This window comes from Globicephala melas, chromosome 13 (genome assembly GCF_963455315.2).
Source record: "Globicephala melas chromosome 13, mGloMel1.2, whole genome shotgun sequence".
Lineage (NCBI taxonomy): Eukaryota > Metazoa > Chordata > Mammalia > Artiodactyla > Delphinidae > Globicephala > Globicephala melas.
In genome coordinates, this window is record NC_083326.1 from 26,193,144 (window position 1) to 26,216,864 (window position 23,721).

At 47.5% G+C, this 23,721-nt stretch overlaps 1 protein-coding gene across 1 annotated transcript in view; it reads left to right on the forward strand.

Annotated features, from left to right (window-relative positions):
- ZNF407 (zinc finger protein 407) overlaps window positions 1–23,462 on the forward strand; it is a 420,308-nt gene extending 396,846 nt beyond the window's left edge. The window contains exon 9 of the mRNA XM_030868179.2: window positions 21,054–23,462. Coding sequence (XP_030724039.2) covers window positions 21,054–22,387 — 1,334 coding nt within the window. The 3' untranslated portion in view covers window positions 22,388–23,462. The remainder of the gene's footprint in view (window positions 1–21,053) is intronic.
- The last annotated feature ends 259 nt before the right edge of the window (window positions 23,463–23,721 follow it).

Genomic DNA, 23,721 nt, shown 5'->3' on the forward strand with positions numbered 1-23,721 from the left:
CAGTTTCAAAATCATAGTCATAAAGAAAAGGCTCGATTTCCTACATTTCCCCAGGGAAATTTTTTGGGTTAAATCTCAGTTTTCTCATAAACTGAATCAGTTGTTTCAAGCCACAGTGAATGAGTTGTGTACAATTAAATTTGGGGGCCACGACTCGGAGGCTCAGGCACCGTTTTCTGTGTTCACAGCCATCCAGTTGGCCTCCTCTCTGTGGTTACTTCAATTGGAACGTTTGCCCTTTAACTTCCTGTAAGCAATGGCCCCTTTTCCACACTTGTCATTCATTGACCTCTGCTCCCCAAATTCCATGCTGTGTTTCATCCCTCAGGTAGCTCACGTGAACTGGGGTGAAGCAGCTGTTTTACCGGGGGGCTGCCCTTACCAACCAGAGGGAGGCCCGAGCACCGTGCTGTGTGTTGCCTGCCTCAAAACCTGAAGTCCAGGCTGGAGTGGGAGTAGGGTGTTGGATCCTGGATCCTGGACATTGGATATTCATTGGTAGGGAACAATCACATTTTTTAAAAAACCTTATTTAAACTGAATGGTTATGAATTGATTCCCCATGTTTAGTATGTTAAGAAAAAAAGATTATGGGTATTGATCTTTACCCAAAATAGGGTGAAAGACTACATTCCTTTAAATCTCATCAGTTGGGTTTACATCAAAGGTAGGTATATCCTTCCTACCTTGTCAGTTGTTCTGAGTTCACAGTACCACTTCACATATTACCTTAGTTTCGGGGTCAGGAGTTGCTTGTACTTGGTTTCAGTATCATAAACTCATCAGTAACTTGTAGCTGAGTACGTGCATTTAATAGTCTGCAAATAGACCCTCTTTGCCAATCAGAACACAAAGTTCTGCTGCATAATGCTTCTCCCAAAACATGCACTGTTTAAAACAACCAGTATTGATGCTGCTGCAATTAACTGTAAATTCATTAAATTTTTTACGCTCTTTCTAACACACAGCCTTCTGAACACCATCCTAACTTGTGAAAAGCAGCTTTGAAAGCTGCCGTGGCAGAGCACGTGGGGAGCAGCATAGCTCCATGTGTGATACCACCAAGCACTGTTATAAATATTGGGTCAGACTCATGGTATAGGAGGTTTTTTTCAGAAGCGATAATGACTTCTGAAGTCAGCAGTTCTGGAAGGAATCAGGAACAAGGGTGTCCGCCAGGTATGAAGCACTACAGGCCCAGCATGTGCTGCCTGGTGCTTTGCACACTGTTCCCAATACTTAAAATACCCTGCAAGCTGCTGTTACCCCATCCTGAAGACAGAAACAGAAGCTTAGGAAGGTTAAATAAGCTGTCTCGGCACATACAGCTAGTTAGTAGCCAAGCTTGGATTTTAATCTGTAGCTACCTGAGTCTTGAAGTCTACCTAAAATCACATTATTAAGGAAAAGAGAGCCGTGTGGCCAGATTAAAAAAAAAGCCTTATCATGTTTGTAAGTGGTCATCAGTATTATTAGTATAAAAGAGAAGCCCCTAATGACCATTGGAACAGCTGTGGGATTTCCCCCCTTTCTGTAGCAGTATTGGAGCACACTCACTGTCATGCTTTCTACGCCCACACAGATCCATCTAAACTAGCAACAGCTTGACATTCTTCTCACACTGTCACTGTAACCATGAGATCGCTCAGGGCTGGTGAGGGAGCACCGTGGGTCTCTCACATATGGCTTCCACTGGAGCATACCAAAAACAAACAAGCAAAACAACAACGAAACGAAGCGGAAAGCCAATGTTCAGTACAAGTATAACTAAATAAAGGATAAATGGAAAATAAAAAACAATGTTAATTGACCACAGTTACAGCCATATGGTAGATAGTCACATCCCCATTTTTATATAAAGCCACATTCACTTAAGATATGGCCTTTCCTTAATTAACTAGAGTGTAACGTACATTCACAAATGTCAATACAAATAGCAGGGAAAACTTCCTGGTATCTCCTACAGACATAACACTAAGCCTTCCTGATAAGAGTCCACCTTCAGCCTTAGATAATTTGCATCTCCTCTTTTTAGGTATCTAATTTATACATATTTGGCTTCTGTGTATATTCATTGCCCTTTGAATTAGCCTTGCCCATTTCTGTATCATCGATAAGATAAAAAAAAAGTAAATGATAATTCAGCCTAATGATTTTTGTAATTGTTAGACTTCAGAAGGTTATAGGAACCATAGGATTTGCATTGTCTGTAGAAAATAAATATGCCACTGGACAGAGCAGATTTGTTTTCAGCTGCTAAAAGTAAGTCTTTGAGTTGCTCTAAACAACTGGAGATGTTTGAGGAAAAGAAAAGTCATGGTGAAAAGAAAAGAAAGGAAAAGAAAGTCATGGTGTTGCATAACTTTCAGCTCCTAAGTTCCTTAGATGCAAAAGGATCAATTGGCCACTGAATGCAGGAACATGACCCGTAACCCCTGTGACGGGAAGTCATCTAGATGCTGCTCAAGAACTTTTCGTGACAAGGAACTCGTGTCTATATGTAGAGCATTGACTTTAAAAAGAACACTGAGCTTCAGTTTACAAACAGTAAATTTAATCCTTTTTAGGTTTGCAGCTGGATGAGTTTTGACCAATGTGTGCAGTCATGTAACCATTGCCACAGTCAAGTTATAGAGCTTTTCCATCACCCCTGATGTCTCCTGGTGTCCCTTCACCCGACCCCCAGTTCTTGGCTGTCCCTGTAGTAGTGTCTTTTCCAGAATGTCACATAAATGAGATTGTACAGTGTGTAGCCTTTTTTTCCACCTAATGCCTTTGAGATTCGTTCCTGTTGTTGCACCCAGCAGCCATTTGTTTTATTACTGAGCATTACTCCATTGCATGGATATACCACAGTGTGCTTTTCGGTTTTCCTGTTGATGGACATTTGGATTGTTTCCAGTTGTGGGTGATAATGAGTACAGGTACTGTAAACATTTGGGCACAGGTCTTTGTGTGGACATACGCTTTCATTTCCTTAGGAACGGGATTTCGAGGTCACGTGTTGAGAGATTGCCTAACTGGTTCCCACAGTGGCTGTACCATTTCGCATTCCCACTAACAACGCACGAGAGTTCCCGGTGCTCCACGTCCTCCCAGCACTTGGTGTTATCAGTCTTTTTAACTTTAGCCCTTCTAGTCAGTGTGTAGTGGTATCTTGTGTGGTTTTAATTGGCATTTTCCTAGTGACTAATGACGTTGAGCATCTTTCCACGTGTGTATCCATGAGTAAATTGCTCTAATTTTTAGAAAATTCTCATGGTGAGAGAGCTACACAGGGATGTGCAATCCCTCTTCTCCATGGCAGCTTGCCAGATGCTTGCAGACTGTTTTTATGTCCGTAATTCCACCCACCAAATCTAGATTTGCCAAGGCAGCCTGCTCAGTCCCTCCCTCCCTCCTTTGTTCCTATGGTGAGGTTTCTGGACAGGGAGCCTTTGCGTCCTGCGTCACCTCCATGTGGACGTGTTGCAGTCTGTGCCCCTCCATTAAAACACAGTTCCTGGCACTGAATGCAGTGCTCTCCTTTGCAAGTACTGTGTTTGCTTAAAGTGGCCAAAGATGGGGTTCCCTTCCATGGCAGCCGTAACATTCTATTGTGGTCAGGTTTGATAAGCTGCCCCTGTGGCTCTATCTAAGCTGTTGGTTAAAATGAGTAACTTGCCAGGTCAAGTGCCCTGCATCTTGATGTGAGTCCAACCTCCGACTAAGTATATATATACTTGAAGATTAGTACAGAGAAATATTTGCAGGGAGCCAGCTGATTTAATAATCAATGACAAAAGTTTTAAATTTGCTAAACTGCTAGGTTTATTTTGGGCATTAAGAGGTGCTAAGCAGTTGTGAATTATTTTGATTACTTTCAACCTTTGGTGTCTGTGCTCTGTGCTTCTGTAAAAAGGTACTGAGAGATATGGAAATATGGTCAGCATAAGATTTTGATCTTTGGGGCCAAAATATAAAACGCTACTGAAAATGTTCTAGTCGATGAGAGCAGTTGGCCTTTTCTGACATCCTTAGAACATCCTTAGAAATTATGAAAAGTTTTCATAATTCACAGAAGTGGCATTAGATCAGTTTTTAGGAATATATAGTAGCATTTTAGGGAAAATATGTCTTGCCCTTCGAACAAGCGCACAAAATTAACTTGTTTACATAAAATTTCATGAAAGGGTATTTTGTTTTTATAAGGAGACAAAGCCTCTACAACTAGATTCCTTGATAGCTCTGGCTTTGACTTCAAGAAGCCACTAGAAGATTCCATATTGTTCACGGATCCTGTTACCTTAGACTTTGTTCAGACTGGTTTGGGTTGTTTGGCTTAGAGTTTGCTGGTGGTGTGTCTTCCTTTCCTATTCTTCCAGTATTAGGAACAACCCTCAGTAATCCTTCTGATGGGGAAGTGGGTCTGAGTTTAAAATAGCCTTGTTCCTATCTCATATATATGGCCTTTTTCTAAAACGTGACAGTTGGTAGTGACAAATGAGATTTTCGTTGATATGTTTAAGCTAGGTGGCATGAAATAAATATATTAGTTGTATATTAATTTTATTGTGAGTAAATCATATAAATATGCCAGATATGACTAAAACCATATGATATTTGATTAGTTTTGGGGGGAAAAAAGCTATCACTTATTGAACCTGTGGTGTTGTTTAAAATTTCTTACTTTCTACTAAAGATCACCACATACCTAATGTTTTGGGCCAAGACTAAAGATGTTTTTGTATATCAGAGTCTTCTGGGTTCTTACCCTAGTTACTGCTGCAGTCAACTCAGGCTAAACATACTGGTGCACATTCCATTGTAGCCAAGACTTTCTTCTAGGATATCACTGTAAAGTGAAAGAATGCAGTATCAGCAATATGTGTCTGAATGAGGACTGTTGTTTTCAGCTAGGTTAGGAAAAAAGTATGTATGCATGTAAAATGTATAGCTGTGATCATCTCAACAGAAAGCTTTATGTCTAACTGGGAATTAAAAGTTACTCGTTTTAATTAAAATGCATGTTAATAACTAAATCATTCAGTTTACATTGTTATATAGGATTATCAGTACTCAACCTATCTGAGTGTTTAAATTCCTTTTTCTGGCTTAAGTTGGGGCATTCAGCAAAATCATTGGCAAGCCATTGGCCTCCTGCACAGGGACCCTTTGCCTGCAAACAGTGGAAATGTTGCCCTGGAAATGTGACTGAAGTTTCATGAAAATGAAACATGAAGGCTGCCAGGCCCGTCTGTGCCAGCCTTATAAAACAAAAGCACCAATTTTATCATCATCGTCTTCTGTTCTCCGCGGTGCTATTCACGTGGCTGTTTCATGAGCGCCAGAGTCGGGGGGCATCCATTGATCTGCTGCTTTCTTTGCTGCACTGTTTGTTCTCGGCTATAATACTTGTCACCCCTGCACCCTCTTCTTTTTAAAAAATGGAAACTTGAATGTCGAGAATCTTGAGTCATTTTATAAGGTTTTGTGCTAACAGACCACAGGGCTTTGTTTTTGGACTGCAGATCAAATATGAATTGGGGTGGGGTTGGATGAACATGCTTTTAAGTAGAAGGAGCAAATCTACTGCTTACGTAGGTCTCAGAGTCTGTAAACTGGGTATTTTATTATATTCATGTCCATTTTCATTATCTTCATGAATGGGTATTTCCCATCTTAATGTGCAGTACTTGCATGTGATGAACCAGCCAGTTTTAACATGGCTTCTTTTCATGTTTCTGAATTTCCACTCAAACAATCAGAAGTAATTCATATTTGAAATCACACTGGGCCAAATACGATGACTGTAAATCCACGTGAGCTGTAATGCTACCATCAGCCCATTAATTTCCAAATCTAAATAACACAGTCAGCTACTGTATTGTGGAGGTGGAGGTGTGTTAAGATATTTAAGAGAATGTTTATTATTCATTATATTAACAGGAAAGGATCTGGCTACACCACCTCATTTTTTAAAGGTAACAATATGAGACCCATGATTAGATGATGTTTTCTGTAGACTAGACAGTGGCGGGGGTCAGGTTGATCAGCTATCCCCGAGAGTACCGGCATTATCCTGGACTCGCAGAACTCTCCAGCGGGGAGAAGCTGAGAGCACCTGACCCGATGGGTCTTAAACGAGGTACCGAGAGGCCTGGGCCTTCTCAGGAAGGCGGATGGGACGCCGGGCAGCTCTGGAGCTCTCTGCCCACCCAGCCCGCACTGCTTCCCTTCCCGTCTGTCTTATATTTGGGTGTTCCGGGAAAGGTTTCATCATTCTGATACGTAAGGTGAATGCACTCATCATCCAATAGATAGAAAGCCAAGCCGGTCCGCGGCAAGACCGTGGCCATCAGCACCGCGGAGGCCTGTCCCCGCCGGTCCAGTCTCGGGATCTGTCACGGGCAGAACCAGGAGCACGGCTCAGCCCCTTTCAGTGGCCGTGCAAAGAATCCGTGCACTAATGGCCTCTCTTCCTTGATATTCTCTTTTCATAGTGTTGAATTTAAGCCTAATAATAATAAAAAAAAAAACTTCCTCTCTCTAGATCCACATGTTCTGTGAAGGTTCAAGCCGAAAAGTCTCTTATCGGGATTTGGTGTTTTCCTCCCAAATGCCCCTTGCCCTCTGACCTTCAGTATGACCAAGCTAAGTTTGGGCCAGATAAGTTATGTTCGTGACATTTTCTTTGTAGATTGAAAAGGAATGAAGCCTTCTCTATTAATAATGCTGTGTCCAAAATTCAAGCTAATTTTGAGTATATCAGTTAGAATGTTTAGTATTCTGATTCTACACATAAATAAATTCAAAAAGTGGGACAGTAAAACCAAAAATTGAATAATAAAAGTGTATTTTTAAGAAAGAACCAAGCTCAGTGAGGTGGGCTGGCTAAGTTATAATTTTCAGGGTTGTTTGTCTGTTGGATAGGGAAAACTGGCATACAAGGTTGATCTGTGGTTGTTTAATCACCAGCCAGGACAGTGTCAAAAATAAGAGCAGAAAAAGCAAACAGTGTTTATTCCAGCCAGTAGGAGTCACTAGTCAGAGGGAGGCCCAGACGACAGAAGTTACTCAAAGCACCTGAAAAAAAAGCAGGTGAGGCTGGATTTTCCACCGCTGGAGGCACAGCGCAGGAGGTCCAGGGGAGGCTCCTGTGGGAGCACCCTGGCCCCTGGGCGGGCTGCAGTCCCAGGCCAGCTTTTCTAAGGCGCATTTAGTGGAACCTTTCCTAGGAGGTATTTTTTCCTTCCTTTTATGTCTGTGATTTATCCACTGGACTTCCTGGAATTTCTATTAAGAATTCCAGTTACTTAGTAATACTTTTCACAGCTTAGTTACTACTAATAGATACCTTGGCACTCTGTAAATGAAGTAAGACAACAGCTGTTAGACCAGCAAGATAATACAGACATACAAGCGCAGTAATCAAATGGACATATATAAAAGCTGAGATGTATGGTGTCACTCTCTCTAGTCTGCCCTTTGGCAATTCAGCTTCGAGTTTCTTTCAGCCAGCAAATGAGGAATTAATTCAGTACTGTCATTTTGATTGTCTTGCTACTCCAAGAAAGAGTGGGACATTTTTGTTCAGAAAAACACTTGATGACATTTAATAGTGAATAGAGGTGAAGGAAAACATATGAATTTCCATATTTCTGTAAATGTTATTCCAAGTTTTGAATACCTTCCTTTTCTCCTTTCTATTAATGAAGCCACTAATCAGGTAGTGTTGTATTCTGATTAATGCCGTGTGTGGGTGTTCATACTCAGTACCAATGTGCTCTAAAGGAAAAACGCCAGGATCGTTGTACCATGTTAGTCGTGGAACCTAGGCCAACATATGTCCTGGTTTATCTACAACGGTGTGTGGTCTGCGCCCCCTGTTTCATGTTCTGACCAATCACTGCCCTTGCTTCTCTCAACAGTATTCAGGTTGAGGGATAAATGCCGTGGTCTTCCTGGTAACACGTTACCTATTCGAGACCTACTTCCAGTCTTGATGGTGTTTCTTTCTGACCTTTCACACGGTCGATCACCCTCTTCTTTCACGCCTTCCGCCAGGGTCTTGACTGCCTAGTCGTCTCTCCGGCTCTGACTCTTCTCCAGTCACCAGTGTGCCCTCGGTCTCTTTCCCTAACTGAGATCTCCTTTCAGCCTCCCACGCACTGCCTGGGGGAGGTCACCCCTCGTTATTTGGGGCCCCCATCTCAATGCTGGTAGCAGCAAACGTGCAGTTGCCTGCCAAGCCCAACCTTTCCCTTGGCCCAAAGCACGATGCCAAAAGATAAGCAACTAGGTACTTGGTTCTCGCACGGGAATCTGATTCTCAGCTTGACTTCTAAACTGAGAGCTGCACTCTTGAGCGATGCTGGAATCCTTGACATTTTCGGCCTTTAAAAAAAACTCAACTGGAGTATTTTCATACATTTTTATAATTACGTTTAAAATGTTTGCTTTGCTTTGAAATGACAAGATAAGAGAGCCTGCTATTTGCAAGCACTCATTTGCAAATAACATATTTTTGCCTGTGCAGCGTCATTATTCTTGAAAAATTAAATTGATATGTTTTCTTTCTCTTCGGGATATGATATTGTACGTATATGGATGTAATATTCCCCCTTTTTAATTGGCTTTTAAAGTAGCAGAGATAACTTTATGTGCTATATAAGAAGCTTGACCAAATGAATACAAGGATCATTCTGGAAGTCCATCTGAGGCAGATTTGCAGAATTCGTATCATAGCACGTTCCCCCTTGACTTACATTTTACTGATCGCTGCTCTGACGCTCCCAGTCATTAAGCTGCAGTCTAAGGGGGTACGTTAACTAGTACATGGCCGAGGATAGAAACACGTTCAAATTCTATAATGGGCAGAGCCGCCAGGCCAGTGTCACACTGACAGCCCCGCGGCTGTGTGTCCTGAGCAGCCTCCGTCCAGGCTCACGGAGCAGAAACTGGAGTCTCAGGCTTTTCTCCTGTTACAGGAGAAAAGGTTTAAATTCTTGCTTGACTGATTTCCTTGAAGTCAGAGTGGAAACAGTTGCTCCTGCTGTCCCAAATGCCCCGCGTCCCCCATAGCACCGCCGTGCACCGCTTGCTGGAGGGTCAGAAGGCACCCGGGACCTCGTCCTTGTCCGGGGACCTTGCAGCCCAGACAGTGGCGAGGGGAGGGGGAGCGGCTCAGGACGTGAACTAAAGCAGAGGGGTGCTGTGCTCCGTTCGAGGGCAGAGTCCACAGGGAAAGCCCGGGGCTGTTCCACGTGAATCTTTCACCTCTGCCTCCGCCTGGGCCCGGGACCTCTGCCCCACGGGCACCGCTTCCTTCTCTTCCTTGTGTGGAAACCCCTGGTGCCATCGGGCTAGGCGCTGGCGCAACACGGAGCCTCGAGGTCCCTTCCCACGCTAGGTGGATGTTTTGGGGGAGGAAGCAGAGCTGAACAGGAAAGGAACAGGGGAGCGAGCACAGGGTCACAGTGCGCGTGCGGGAACGAGCAACAGAGGCGTGCAGAGTGCGTGTGCGGGAACGAGCAACAGAGGCGTGCAGAGTGCGTGTGCGGGAACGAGCGGCAGAGGCGTGCAGAGCGCGTGTGCGGGAACGAGCAGCAGAGGCGGTGTGCGGGAACGAGTGGCAGAGGCGTGCAGAGCGCGTGTGTGGGAACGAGCGGCAGAGGCGTGCAGGGAGCACGTGTGCTGGAACGAGCGGCAGAGGCGTGCAGAGAGCGCGTGTGCGGGAACGAGCAGCAGAGGCGTGCAAGCTGCAGTTCCCTTTGACAGGTCTGTCCAGGCCCCCGCAGCATCCCCCAGGCCCTCCCCATTTTCTGTCCCCACTGAAACCACGCACGTGCCCTGCCCTCACCTCTTAGTCTCCTGCACCTCGGCCCCTGCGAGGCCTCCAGGTGAGGCTCCTTGCATTGAACACCTTTGCCAGAGACAGTCCTGCAGCCTCACCACAATTCGTTCCCAAGAATGCAAATGTGAACATGTCATTTCCTTGCTTCACTGGCTTCAGTGCCTTCCTGTCACTATCCGATACCCAGATTCACGCGCTTGGGCCTCGCGGGATCTGACGAGTCCCGCCTTTTCACTCTGTCCCTCTGCCGTCCTGCCATGCTAGGATTTTGTAGCCAAGCCACACCACTTGCTGGCTTTGCCGTATGCTTAGAATGGCGTGGGGTCCTCACCACTCTTTTCTTCACTTCCTGACAAATTCCTACTCAGCCTTCAAGGCCCGGGTGTCAGTGAGTACTTTCCTGATCCCTAGCCTAGACCAAGGGAGTTCTTTCTTCGAAGGCATAGCTATTCGTATGTTATCTAGTTACTTTATATTTTATTTATTGTAATTATTATTATTGTAATTATCTGTCATACCAGTATCTTCAAATAGATTATTCATTCCTAAAAAAGTTCACGTTTGCCTTACTGATGTAAGGGATTAAATACAGGAATTTAGCCTCAATGTTAATATTTATATTAATAGTATTGTTGCATAAATAATTAAGAAAATGATCTGAAATACCCAAGTTCCTGAATTGGAGCATCCAGCAAATTTAAGTTAGTAATATAAGTGGAACTAAAACCTTAGAACACCTAGAGATTTAAGGATTAGTCTTACTGGGTAAGTGAGAATTTACCACGAAACACTTTGTTTCTTCGCTGGTTTTGAATTCTCTTGAAGGGTTTCACCTGCTCTGCTGTGCCTTTCTGTCCTGGTCAAATCAAGGGTAAGTAATCGCCCGTCTTCCTTTGATGACTCAGCATCTTTCAATGCCCAGGTCTGTTATTTGGGAGATGATTTCTTGCTGTCCAATTCAGTTCGTAATGATGTGGAAGTTGTGCTGAAAGTATGTCACCCTAGAGCTTTTTGAGAAATGCCTGTTAGGGATTGGTGTTAGGTCCCCGACATCGTTTGTCTGGTGGCTGTGTGTCTGCCCATCGGAGAGCAACCTCGAACTCTCCTTAACAGGGCTGCCCACTTAAAGCCTTTCAACCCCTTAGCGAACCAGTAATATTTCAGAGAGATGGTTTTCAGGTTCTCCTCTGGATGCAGCCCAAAGGAATCGTGTAATGCTGTGTGCATCCCTGTCCCCCTGGCTGGACTCTCGCCTCACTGGATATTGAATCCTGGTTCAGAACCTGCACCACGGAGATTTGCTGGAGGACTTTACAGGTGGCGTGCGCCACTGCTGAGACCCCGGGGCACAAAGCGCTACCTCTAGACACGTGACAGCAGCTACGTGTCCTGCTGCGGTGCTGGCGTCCCACCGTGCACGCATCCGCTCAGCTGTCCTGTGCTTTCAAAGGGTCCCTGACCCCTCCCTGCCCCTCGGGAGCACCGCCCGGCAGGAGCGGGGCAGCTGCTGGCGCCTGGCATGTCCATGTCATGGACCTGAGATTTCAATGGCTGGCGTTTCAGCCAGTGTTTCAATTTGTAAGTTTATTTTCATTCATTCCACTCATTTCAAAGCCAGGGTTCAAGCCTCAAAATTTGTCTTTTGTTTGATATTTTTAAATCAGTTTTAACGTTTCTTATCCCAGGCATATAAATATTCTGCAATTTTAACAGAGGAGTTTAACTTAGGTATTTAGGAAGATGTTCAAAATAAAGATGGTGGAATTCACTGGCTCAGAAGAAAATAAATCATTGTTTTCCACCTTGACCAGTAGTCTCCCCAACCCCGACCTGCCCTGCCTCTGTCCTGTCCTCACTGCAGAGAAGGCCGAGTGCCGGGCGGACCAGCCTTAGATCAGGACAGCACCCAGCGCCCCCCGAGTCAGCCTGGTGGACCCCGGGAAGGACAGGCCAACAACCACTACTCCCTCGAACTTTCACGGACTCGAGTCAGCGTTGACTCTGCTTGTCTTAGAGCTCAGTGGTCAGGTCCTCACTGCCGGACCTTCCTCGGCACCTGCCGCCCACACCTGGGCGCCGGCGCCCCGTGTTCTCACTCTCCAGACTGAGGGTGTCTGCTGTCGTCAGAGCCCATCCTCGGGGGCAGGTCCCAGCCACGAGATGCTCAGGGCACCCTCACCCACAGCAGCCTAACAGGAAGGCAGCAGCCGCGTGCCCAGAGCGGATGATTCGTGTAGTACGTGGAGAAGAAGCGCGCGTCGTTCTGAGTGTACCAGTGCTGCCGCCACTCGGCCATGAATGATGCGGGACCTCCGAAAGCCCTGCAAATGATTAAAATACTAACAGTGAGCTCTGCCCGGCTGCATGTCCCGCATACTGTAAATTTGATTTTAATGGTGCCTCTGTGCTGTGACTGAGGAGTGGTTTGCTTTTTACCTTCATACAAAAGTGTCTACGATGGAGACAGACATCAGCCTGCTCTCATTTCCTCAGCAAAGATAGGAAGGGACTATGAAACACGGGAAATCTGAACCTGCCTCCAAAAGTGAATGTGATTTTTTTGTAGGGTTTGCCAGAGAAACAAAGGAGGCCAGTTCCATCTGCTGCTGGCCTGTGAAGTCAGCCTGTTAGCGGAGGCCCCCTAACGGCTTGGCTGGGCTCCTTAGTTGCGTAATTTTACCTTTTAAGTGCGCGTAACAGTTACAACTTTTGAAAGCTAGGCCTTGTCTCCTAATATTGCATTATCTGTATGGGGAGATTTATAAGTGGTCAGAGCACATTTAGGAAAAGATCGTCGGGCTTCCTAACTTTCCGATTCCATAACTCCCAAAAGAATGTCAGTGCTAGTCTAAGTTAACATCTTTAAGTCAAACGGAGGCAGCCTTGCAGTAAACAGACAGGGCTGCTGTTTATCTGGAGTCTTCGAAGGCCTTCAGAAATGCTGCTGGCCTAAAACTCCACTGCTTGTTCAAGCCCCCAAGCTCCCCAAATGCAAGCATGTGGGGCGCAGTTTACTTTTCATCAGCTGGTACCACGAGCACGAGACAGGTGAGGTCGGAGGTGCAGGGTGAGAGCCGCACTGGGGAAGCACACGAGTGTCCCAGATGGGCTCCCCCATGGTGGCCAGGGCCCACCGTAACCCCCAGAATGAATGCAGGATGCCAAGTGCACTGACACACACAGCCCCCACCCTCCCTACCTTGTTCAAGGCATCTGAGTGCTTTCTGCTAGTAAACCACCTGGCTGTTTTAAGAAGTGCTCTTTGAGGGTAAATGACGAGATCAGGGCACCTTACCTTCTAATTTTAGTCCCGTTTTGTCACATTCGTGAAGCATGATGACACTATTTCTGTCACGAGTCAAATTTCCAAAGTTCTGTGGTCACATCCTGACGGACAGGCCTCGGCAGGAGCAGAGAAGCAGTTAACATGCCCTCCCCGCAGCATCCGTGCCCAGAAGCCTGTCAGGATGACCTTAAAGGACTCATCTTCCTGAGGGAGATTTGTGTGTGTGATTCCCATTAGAGCTTCATGCAGGGGAGTGATAGTATATACCTAAGGGTCTGATATAATACAAAATTGCTTAGGGTTTGTGACTTTAAAGGTAAAATATTGTCTTTTACTCTTCGTCACTCTTCAGTGCCCATGGAAATACCGAGGCCTGTGGAGACCCTCCACGCAAAGTTAGAAACCTGGCCGGTTCTGCATTTCCAACTTAACATTAAATTTATTCTTGGTTTTTCCCGGATATCTTAGAAGTTCTTTCAGGGGTCTTATCTGGTTACCTTTGATCGCTGCCAGTCCTAAGGGTGCTACTAGTGATAATTGAGGAAAAAAGGACTAAGGCTTTTGTTACCTAAATCTGGCTCCTGCCTTCTTGTACATCTTCCTTCAGTAAAACTCGCACGGCGTGTCTTATAAAACTGTATGTTTGAACCTATGTGAAAGCTTCTCAGAAATGATGTGGACTTCAGTTAATTTTTCACAGAAAAATAATTTTCCTCATCTCTTCCTAGAACATAATGGCCTTCATGAAATTAAGGACAGAGCGAGGACTTTAACTATAACTCTCTAACACAGACCGCTGTGCTTATTTGTGGCATAAAGCAGATAATTACCAAAATTATTTATCGGGTTGTCGTGTATTTAACACATCCTTAGGCCAGTGCACAGCAGTGTAGGTTTCAGAATGACCAGCACAAGCCCTGTGCTCTGAAATAAATCTCACTTGTATAGCCATCACATTCAACAAGCATGGCAGAATCTGAAGAGCATTTTAATTTTGTTCTCCAGTAACCTCAGTATTTCTAATTTGTGTGTGAATTTTATTAACATTGGCCAGAAAGCATTTCTAACCCTTGAAAATAATAGACATAAGGTACTGACCGTCCTTTGTTACCTCTCAAAAAAAAAAGAAAAAGATGGTGAAATTGTCATTTTGGTCCACAACCCACTACGATCCTGGACCACACTGGCTGTGATCGTCTTTCCTGAACGACTTGGTCGGGGTTTTCTGCAGGGATGCCAGGATGCAGAGCATTCTGTGTGGGGAGCATCCGGCACTTATTCAAGCCTGGGCTGCAGGGGGCGCTCGTGGGGGGCTTCCTGCAGGAATACCGGAATACCGGTTATTTTTATTGTCCAAAAAAATAAATACATTATAGAGCAGTTATTGATATCAATTTGACTGGCTGTACTATTGGTGACTGCCATTATAAGAATACTTTATTACCTGCTTTGAAATTTCTAAAAGATTATATTTCATTGAATTTTAATTTGTCATTTTTCCTGCTTTCACTTGAGAAACGTAGAAGCTTTTTTGACGTTAAAATACGGCTCTAATTTATTAGCCTAATCTGTTAATATTATTTCATTTTAATAGACATTAAGTGTGATTTCGTAACATTCTTGTTAAAGTTACATCTTAAAACTGAAGTTGAGGAAAATTGTATGTGGCCTAAGAAGCACAGTGTCATGCGTGCCCCAAGTTTTTATATAAAAGGCATTACTTTTTTACTTGCGTCATATTTGAGGTGCTTTAATTATGACGGTGAGGCAGCCTAGCGTTTTCAAGCTTAGGGCGCTCCCTAAATATAAAATCTAAAACACACACGGTGTCTGAGACGTAACCTAGCAGTGTATAAACATGTAATACCGTTTCAGAAGTAGCTTAGAAATGTAAAATAAATGCTGGCTGCTGGCAGCAAAGTGGCTCACATCGGATATTAGCACAGGCTTCCCTGGTGCGGTCGACATTTCAGCCACACAAGTCCTTTTAATGCCATCTTTATCTGCTAGGCGATGCATGAAATCTACTTTCGGTTTTAGAACTGCTCATGACCTTTGACCCCTTTAGTGGCGACACAATGTGACCTTTCTATTGTCATCAGCTTTCATTCTCCTGAAAACTCTATGAATTTTTATTACAAGTTTTTTTTAAGCCAAGCTGAGTCTTCAACAAATTACTTGACACAGATGAGATGAAGCCGTTGAGGTGAGCCAAGGTTTGCAGCCCGCGTGCGAGCCCAGCCTCTGTCCTGCGGTGCCGTACACCAGTAACTGCTGAGCCTACTACTGGATAAATACATCATTTTATGGAACATTGATTGTTCTATAAACCCAATGGAGTATTATGCTCTATGAGCAAACCATTTAGATTGTGTATAGAGCACAGAAAATGCCATATTCAGGATGGTGCTAAAAGTGCCATTTGTGTATTTTATGGATGTCATTACAGGGGAAACTTCTCTCTGTAGGCCCTGTTTACTGCAAAATTTTTTAGTCTGTAATGACATTTTTCATTCACAACGTATGCCTTCAAGAGAGGGGGCCTTGTTTTATTTGTTTCATTTGAGTTTACTGCACAAATTCTGTACGTTTTAATTAAATGTAAGCTTAACAAAAGCATAAGGTATTTATTCTGTGAGAAAAAATGATGACAGTAACGAAAGAATAACACACACACACAAAAAGGAAGTAGTCAGGTAGTAAACCCTATTTGTAGCTTCCCAGCAGCTCGGCAGACAGCAGAACAGAGCCATTAGCACGGTTCCGGGGAGCATGAGTCTGCAGCCTAACCCCTCTGCTCCTGCGTGACGGAGCTTGTGTTTTCAGCTCTGGAGATGTCCTCTTCCAAGGGGACAGGTGAGAAGGCACTGAGCTCCACAATAATCTTCTGGAGAAGGGAGCCTAATTAGAAAGCACCTCCCTGAAAACAGCTCCTCAAACCGCGCCCCCCCCCCTCAAAAGAACTCTTTTCATTTCAACCGAGTTGTAAACTTTCAATACGTTGAGCTATGGGAAGGCGGTAAAATACCTCGGTACTCATGAAAGAAAGCAAACAAGCAGTGAGTTGGGATTTCATACACAGGCATAAGGCTGCATTTCACCTGCATTTGCACCTTCTACACAAAGCTACTTATTGTCCTATTGGAAACAGATCCAAAAAAGACTGATTTAGACACATTATTTGATTAGCTACTATTAGCATGAAATCCTACGTTGTCTTTGAAAACTGTCAAGTGTAATGTAAATAATATGTTGATTATCGTGCTTCATTAAAGATTTGCGCAGTTTTGGAGCAATAACAGTGACTAAGCGGTTAAGGATAAAATCTGTACAAACTTACTGTGTTCCAGATACTGTATCCATCTGGCCATTTGCATTAGTGAGCGTTACAGTTCATAGTTACTAGAAAGATCTCAAAAATTGAAGTTGATGTGCCCAGTAAATTCTTGGTCATAGCCCGGTCAGAATGTAACGTTACAGAAGAGATTCACATTAGTTTAAATGACACTTGAACTTCTACATAGCTCAACATTAATTCATTATGGGCGAAATGGAAGAGTCTTCAGTGGGTGAATCTTTTTCAATCTGATTGAGGCTGTTACATTTTATAGGTGCTATTTTTCAAAGCAGTACTGACAGCACTCGAAGTTATTAAATTGCTGAATCAAAGATAGACCTGCACTCACGTTTATGAACTGCGATGGGCTCCCTGGGCTCGGGCTGAGCTGAGGTGAAGATGTTGATGATGAGCTTTGTCACACCCCATAGTGACAGCAGTATTTACCCACGTAGTTCACTTAATGGTCTGGACGTGGCTTAACCCACGTCCGGATTCAGATACAGTCAGTAAGTAGTTCAGAATGGCATAATTATCAGTGCCGCACGGGATTCAGAGGATAATTCTGCACCCAAGAGGCTTCGCGTCCAGTTGCAGACTGAAGAAGGGAATTGCCTGGACTCAAGCCTGTAGCATTTCCCTCAGAGAATACCAAAGAGCAGGGTATCTGTTCTCTCCCAGCTACAGTAGTTCCTCCTCTTTTAATGTAAGGGCAGTAATCAGGTAGGGACGGGGGAGGGTGATTTGAAGGATATCTTATTTATGTTTTGTATCCATATTTCCTTTTTTCTCCCAAACTCTAAACTGAAAATGACCTTGGATTTAGAGAATGGGCAGAAACAAACTGGATCAGGTTCAGAGTGTAAGGAAGGCACGGGCAGTGTTCCATCCACGGTAGAAACGTAGAGGCAAGGGGAGGAGTTGCAGGCCTAGCAGAGGAAGACGTTGGCAAGTATGGTAGACAGGAGATCTTGGGGTCCTAGCAGGTGGCAACTTGAGCAGAGATGGCGACACCCACCAGGTGAGACCCAGGCCTACGTGGAGGGGTGAACTGAGAGCCCGTGGGGTGCCTCACCCATCGGGCAGGCCTTCTGCTCCTACGCTGAGCCCCGTTCTGACCTCTTTGATGAGAGATAGTTCAGGAAGATTAAAGTTCAGAAAATGCCCACACGATTAGATTAAAGCATATGGACCACAGGTGATTCAGCCCTTTTCTCCTAGGGTCTGAGTGGTTTAACCTGATCTCATGCTTATCTTCTGAACTCTGATCCTCCTGAGGGTCCCATGGTGAAGGGTGTGTTTTCCTTTTGTAAAGCAGAGGGTCACGTGGAGGTGGAGGGGATATCTCTAAGGCAGGCACATCCCTGGGCAGGTGAGTTTAGACACACTGGGCTGATTCCCTAGAACTCTCCATCTGCTCACATAACCTTGGGCCAGCCTGCAGAGCCCCCGGGGTCGGATTCCCAGTGTGGGGACTGCTGCCCTGTGCCGTGACCGCCTGGCACCCCGCAGTGGGTGCTCGGTGGCTGCCTGCCACTGAACACCTCAGTCAGAGCTGGCTGGGAGCCTGCTTGTGTGGTCCCCATTGTCCCCCCCTTTCCTAGGAGGGTAAACAAGAGAAAGCCATAGTTAGGGAGATCATTTAGCTGGAATCGGCGACATTTGGGACCGTCCTCTGGGAAGGTTTGAACAGCTTTTAAGATGTGATGGCAGGGACTTCCCTGGTGGTCCAGTGGTTAAGACTCCGAACTTCCACTGCAGGACGCATGGGTTCGATCCCTGGATGGGGAACTAAGATCCCACATGCTGCAGCCAGAAAAAAAAAAGATGGTTTATGTTGGCCTGGTTGGTGCGGGCACGGCTGGGCCTGGTTCACCTGCCGCTGACGGCCCAGCCCCGAGCAGCGTCCGCTGGGCCCAGTGTTCCGCATTCTCTGAATGAGCAAACAGGATTTTCTGCTCCTGGGGATGGTCCCATTGACCCACAGGTCTTTTCCTGACCACGGAGTCTATGGTTCCATGAGCCTTCTAAGATTTGCACTATAGAGAGTTCTCTGAGAAAGAATAAATGTTAATCGTTCCTAATCTTTGCTTACAAAAATGGATTACTTACACATTTCACTTCCTCACTAGGAATCAGAGCCTCGGAGGCTGAAAGTACATGGTGTACAGAAAATCAGTCCCGAGGACGCACCCCAAGCTTTGCCCCCACTGACCCCGCAGCACAGGGCCCCGGGAGACCCCTTGGCTCCCTCACCCCCACCCAGTGGGAGGCTCCCTCTGGCCTCAAGAGTTAAGGGGGATGCGGTGGCTTGACTTCCTGAGACTTCTGACCTGTGAACCTGTGGACGCAGAACATGAAACGTCCCAGCACACACAGAATGGGCCAGGAGTTTGCATTTTTATAACCTCACACATGATTCGCAATCCGGGACTATTGCCTACAGTCTGGATGTGAGCCTGCTATGTCCTCTTGGTAAATATGACTTAACAGCTTCTGTGGTTCCTGCCTGAGATGCTGTACCTGCTGAAAGGCAGGCCTTGTCTGGGTCTTTGCTTAAAGTGGACTCTGTATTGAAAGAAATGCTTTCATACGGACTGGCACCAACACAGTAAGCAAAATTGTTGTCTTATGTTTAAGGAATGTTAGCAATAATAATCTAATAAGTCTTAATCCTTTTTTCTCCTTTGGTAAGGGTAAAGTGTGCTTTTCTTTAAAAAAGGACCTACATGAGGGAGACTAAAGTGAAATATTTTTAAAAAGTGGTTTGCCATTGAGATAAAGAAATACTATAGATCATTTAGAGATCATTCTCTTACTTAGGAGGGAAGGAGGCTGTAATAAAAAACTGATAGAAAATTAAAGACTTAAGGGAGAAAATAGGAACTCTGTTTAAACTCTTTTTTATGAAGACAGAGACAACAATTTTCACTCATACTTTCCCCGTCGAGTTATTAAACAAGTGTCGCCTGTGTCACAGGTGGCACTGGGGGCCGGGTGTGCACACACCCTGCAGTCCTCAGCAGCCGCCCCTGCCTCTCACCCTCCCCGCATCCTTCCTCTTCCACCCTCGGTTCTGCGGCCAGAGCCTCCTTTTTGTAACAGGAGACCAGCTCAGGCCTGCAGCCCCGGAATCTGTTAGACGGGCTTGAAACTCTCAGTCTGGCGGCAGCCGCAGGCCTCTCAGGGCTGCTGTGCCTTCCTGGGCGGGCAGATGTCCAGACTTCAGATGCAGACTGAGAGGGACAGTTGCTGTCTGATGGGACCGACCATCGGGCTGAGGCCAGCAGCCTGCAGGCACTCTCTCCCCAGTCCTGCCCTTCTCTGGGCTCTCCTGACCCCTGCATTTTGCATATGCCTTTGTCCCAAGGGCTTATCTCTGCATTTTCTGAAACAGTCACAGTGTTTTCACTAAGAGGAATTTGGGGCTAGTATTTATGATAATAAATGCTGTACCCTCTGTCACAATTCTAAAACAGATGCACTCGTTTTACTTTCCTGCTTAAAAACATTCAACAGGTGTCTTCTCTCCACAGACTGTGGTCCAGATGTCTTAGTGCCTCCTGTCAGAAGAGGCCCGGAGAGCCTGGCGGGGGCCGAGCTATCTAATCCCCTAAAAGCCAGCCCAGCCCAAGACCCCGGCCCCCCAGACTCACCTCTGCTTGGCCCTGGGCTGCTCTGTCTCCAGGCTCTTCCCCTTCCCAGCCCCAAGGGAGAGCTTGAATATTCCTTTCCCTCCGGCTGGCTGTGAGCCTGAGTGTGTTTATTCTCTGCTGTAGTGCTTCTCACCTTACACGATATTTAAGTCATTCAACAAACGCATCTTTGCTGAATGGTGGCTGCATGCCAGGCACTTGGCCAAACGTCACAGCGACAGAGTGGCATCGGCTCTCGTGGGTGACACGGCTGTGCACTCAGTTCTGGCCTGTCCACCGCCCCTGAGCCCCGGCAGCAGAGCCCCTGCATCTGGGCTGGGCGCCCGGGTCTCCACCCACAGGCCTCCGGGGAAGGGGTGGGGGGGCGCGCCTGGCGGGCCAGCCGCCTTTGCCCCCAGCTTAGCACCCGACACAGAAGGTGAAACTCATAGAGCTGTGTTTATCCAGGGCTTATTTATAAATTTAATATGCAGAGCTTTCATTCTTTTTGTTGAAGAAACAAATATACTGTAGCTAATATTTGGACATTAAAAAAAAGATTTTTCCTTTGGGTTAGGAGATACTGCTACTGACTGTTACTGGTCTGCACTCACCACCACCGACTGAGTATCTTGTTAGAAATGACCGTAATTGAGAGGACTCGACTGTATCCCTTCCCCAGGAGCTGAAAAGCGAAGGGAGGCCGATGAGATTGTATCCGGACAGTAGACCAGAGGTGTGGGCATCGCTCACTTACCGCACGGATGTCCTCTGTGACCGCTCTTAGCCGGGAGCACCCGTGTCAGATTCCTCCGAGCGCCCAGCGCCGGGCCGAGGCCCTGAGGCTGGGAGCCGGCTGCTCTGAGCAGCTGAGGTTCTAAAGCTTCTACGGAAGAACTGTCTTACTTTTAAGCCTGAAAGTCATTTTTCTGGACTCTAACTGGTCCCTGTCTCCCCTAGGCATTGTGTCCAAGTCCTACGAATGCCGTCTGAAGGGCCAGGGGGCCACGTTCGTGGAGACGGACAGCCCCTTCACGGCGGCCGCACTGGCGGAGGAGTCTCCGGTCAAGGACAGGCCCCTGCGGGGCAGCAGGAGGCCGGCGGCGCCGCCGGAGCCGGTGCAGCAGGTCATCATCATCCAGGGCTACGACGGGGACTTCGCCCTGGACGCCTCCGTGGAGGAGACGGCCGCGGCCACGCTGCAGACGCTGGCACTGGCCGGCCAGGTGGCCCGGGTGGTGCACATCACGGAGGACGGGCAGGTCATCGCCGCGGGGCAGAGCGGGGCGCCCGTGGGCGGCGGGGCGCCCGGGCCTGGGGTGCCGGAACAGCTGGCAGACGGAGCCACGCAGGTGGTGGTCGTGGGGGCCCCGATGGAAGGCCATGGCATGGACGCGCCCCTCAGCCCCAGCGGGGCTGCAATTCAGCAGGTGACCAAGCAGGGGATTCTAGACCTGGCCGAGGCCGGCATCCCCCCGCCGGACACGGCCTCGGCCTTGGACGCCCTGCTGTGCGCGGTCACCGAGCTGGGAGGGGCGGAGGGCCGGGCCGCGGCCGAGGAGAAGGGCAGGGCCGGCCCCAGAGACGTGCTGGTCCCGCTGCCAGGGCAGGCGGCGGACCCCGCCGCAGCCCCGGCCGAGGCCCACGAGATCCACGTGTGCCACGACGTGCAGGACGGTGGCACCGCCCTGGAGCCCACGGGGGCGCTGAGCCGCGCCGTCCGGCCCGCGGCCCTGATCGCGTCGCAGGAGCGCGCCCAGCTGGCCTTCAGGAAGGTGGTGCAGGGCGTGCTGCAGTTCGCAGTCTGCGACCCGGCCGCGGCCGGCCAGCTCATGAAGGACGGTGTCACGCAGGTCATCGTGAACGAGGAGGGCACCGTGCATATGCTGGCCCGGGAGGGCTCCCAGATCATCATGCAGGAGGCCCAGGCCCACGGCCAGCGCGTGGACCTGGCCGAGTCGGACGGCGAGATCTCGCAGATCATCGTGACCGAGGAGCTGGTCCAGGCCATGGTCCAGGAGTCCGGCGGCGGCTTTCCCGAGGGGGCGACTCATTACATCGTGACAGAACTGCCCCCGGGGGCGCAGGACGAGACGGGCGTGTACTCGCACACCGTGATAGAGACGGCCGGCTCTCAGGAGATCCTGCAGGCCGGGGCCGCACTCAGCGCCGAGGCTGTGGTCCCCGGCGAAACAGAGCAGCTGACGAGCATGGTCATATACACCCAGGAGGACTCCCCGGCGGCCGCGGTAATCCAGAGCCATAGAGAGAGCAGCGAGCTTCACGAGGCCTGAGCCCGGAGCCTTGCCCCACCCCCGGCACCGGGCGGACGCGGAGCGACCAGCACCCAAGGCGCGTGCTCCCTGCGCTCCGTTTGCAAAGCCTTCGCGACAGTGACGGCTGCTGCCCGGGAGCGCGCACAGGCTCTGGGCCGGGTGACGTCCCTGCCGACCGCGCGCACGGGGCACGTGGACGCGCAGGGCGGGAGCCCGGCGCGCGTGTGGGGCGGGGCCGCCGGAGGCAGGTCTGTCTACAGTTTGGTTCTTCTCTGGATGCTCTTCCCTGTGTTCTGTCCGCTGTGCTGACGAGAAGCTAAGTTGTTTTCTCTTTCGTTCCCCCCACAAATGTTTTCCCGTTTCAGTTGTGGAAGGACTGTGCCCCAGCAGTAGAAGAGTGACAACAGTGTGTCTCATGGCTTGAGACACAGCTGCCCTTGCAGTCCAGCATGTCGCTGTTTTAACATTTTATTACACGTTTGGTTAAAAATTGCAGCTACACGTATTACCATGTCGAAGCGGTCGGCTCCTCTTCATTTTTCTGGAAATTTTAGGATCGCAGCGTCCCCAAACCAAAGGCAGCCTGTTCGTTTCATGTATGGATTTCCTCCCTTCAGGCATCGTAGGTGTGGTCGTCGCCCTGGTTGCTTCTGCTTAAAAGATTCCTTCTTAAGCCTACGGTTAAGAAAAGCCTTGGCGTTTATATTCAGTTAAAATAAACCTTGGTTAAGAAAACCCAATGCTTCTAATTTTGACTTAGTTTCATACAATAAAGTCTATATGAAATGTGCACTCTGGAAAATATTGTTTGTATCAATATTTTGCTTTTATAACAAATGTTTCTTAGTGTCGATATCATATTCGCAGGATTTCTCTGCGGTTTCTGTCCACGTGAAAGAGCTGACATCAAACATTAGTGGTAGAGAGCCGTGCCCCGCAGCCTCGGCCCCGGCAGGACTGTCTGTGCTTCGCTGTGGGATCATCGCAACTGTGGATGCGAGTCCATAGCCGGCTGACTCGTGTCTTGATACGACTGCTCCTTTTCCTTTTCCAAAATTGTAAAATCATCCCCTCCCCCAAATGCAAAGGTTGTTTCTGTTCTGTTTCTCTTTTCTTTGAAATAAAATTATAGCATTAAAAGATAATGATGACATTTTTTTCCAGCAGCCAACCAATCAATGGGCAGCTATAAAAACTGAAGAGAACTGGCCTGCGTCTGACACTCATTTCCCTTCCCCATCTGCCCACGTCGAGTGTGCTGGGTTCCGCCCGCCATCTCTGCAGCCCAGGGCCGTTTTCTCAGTGTTTGGCACGTGGCCCAGTTAGATTCTGGTGACAGTAACGTAGTCTGT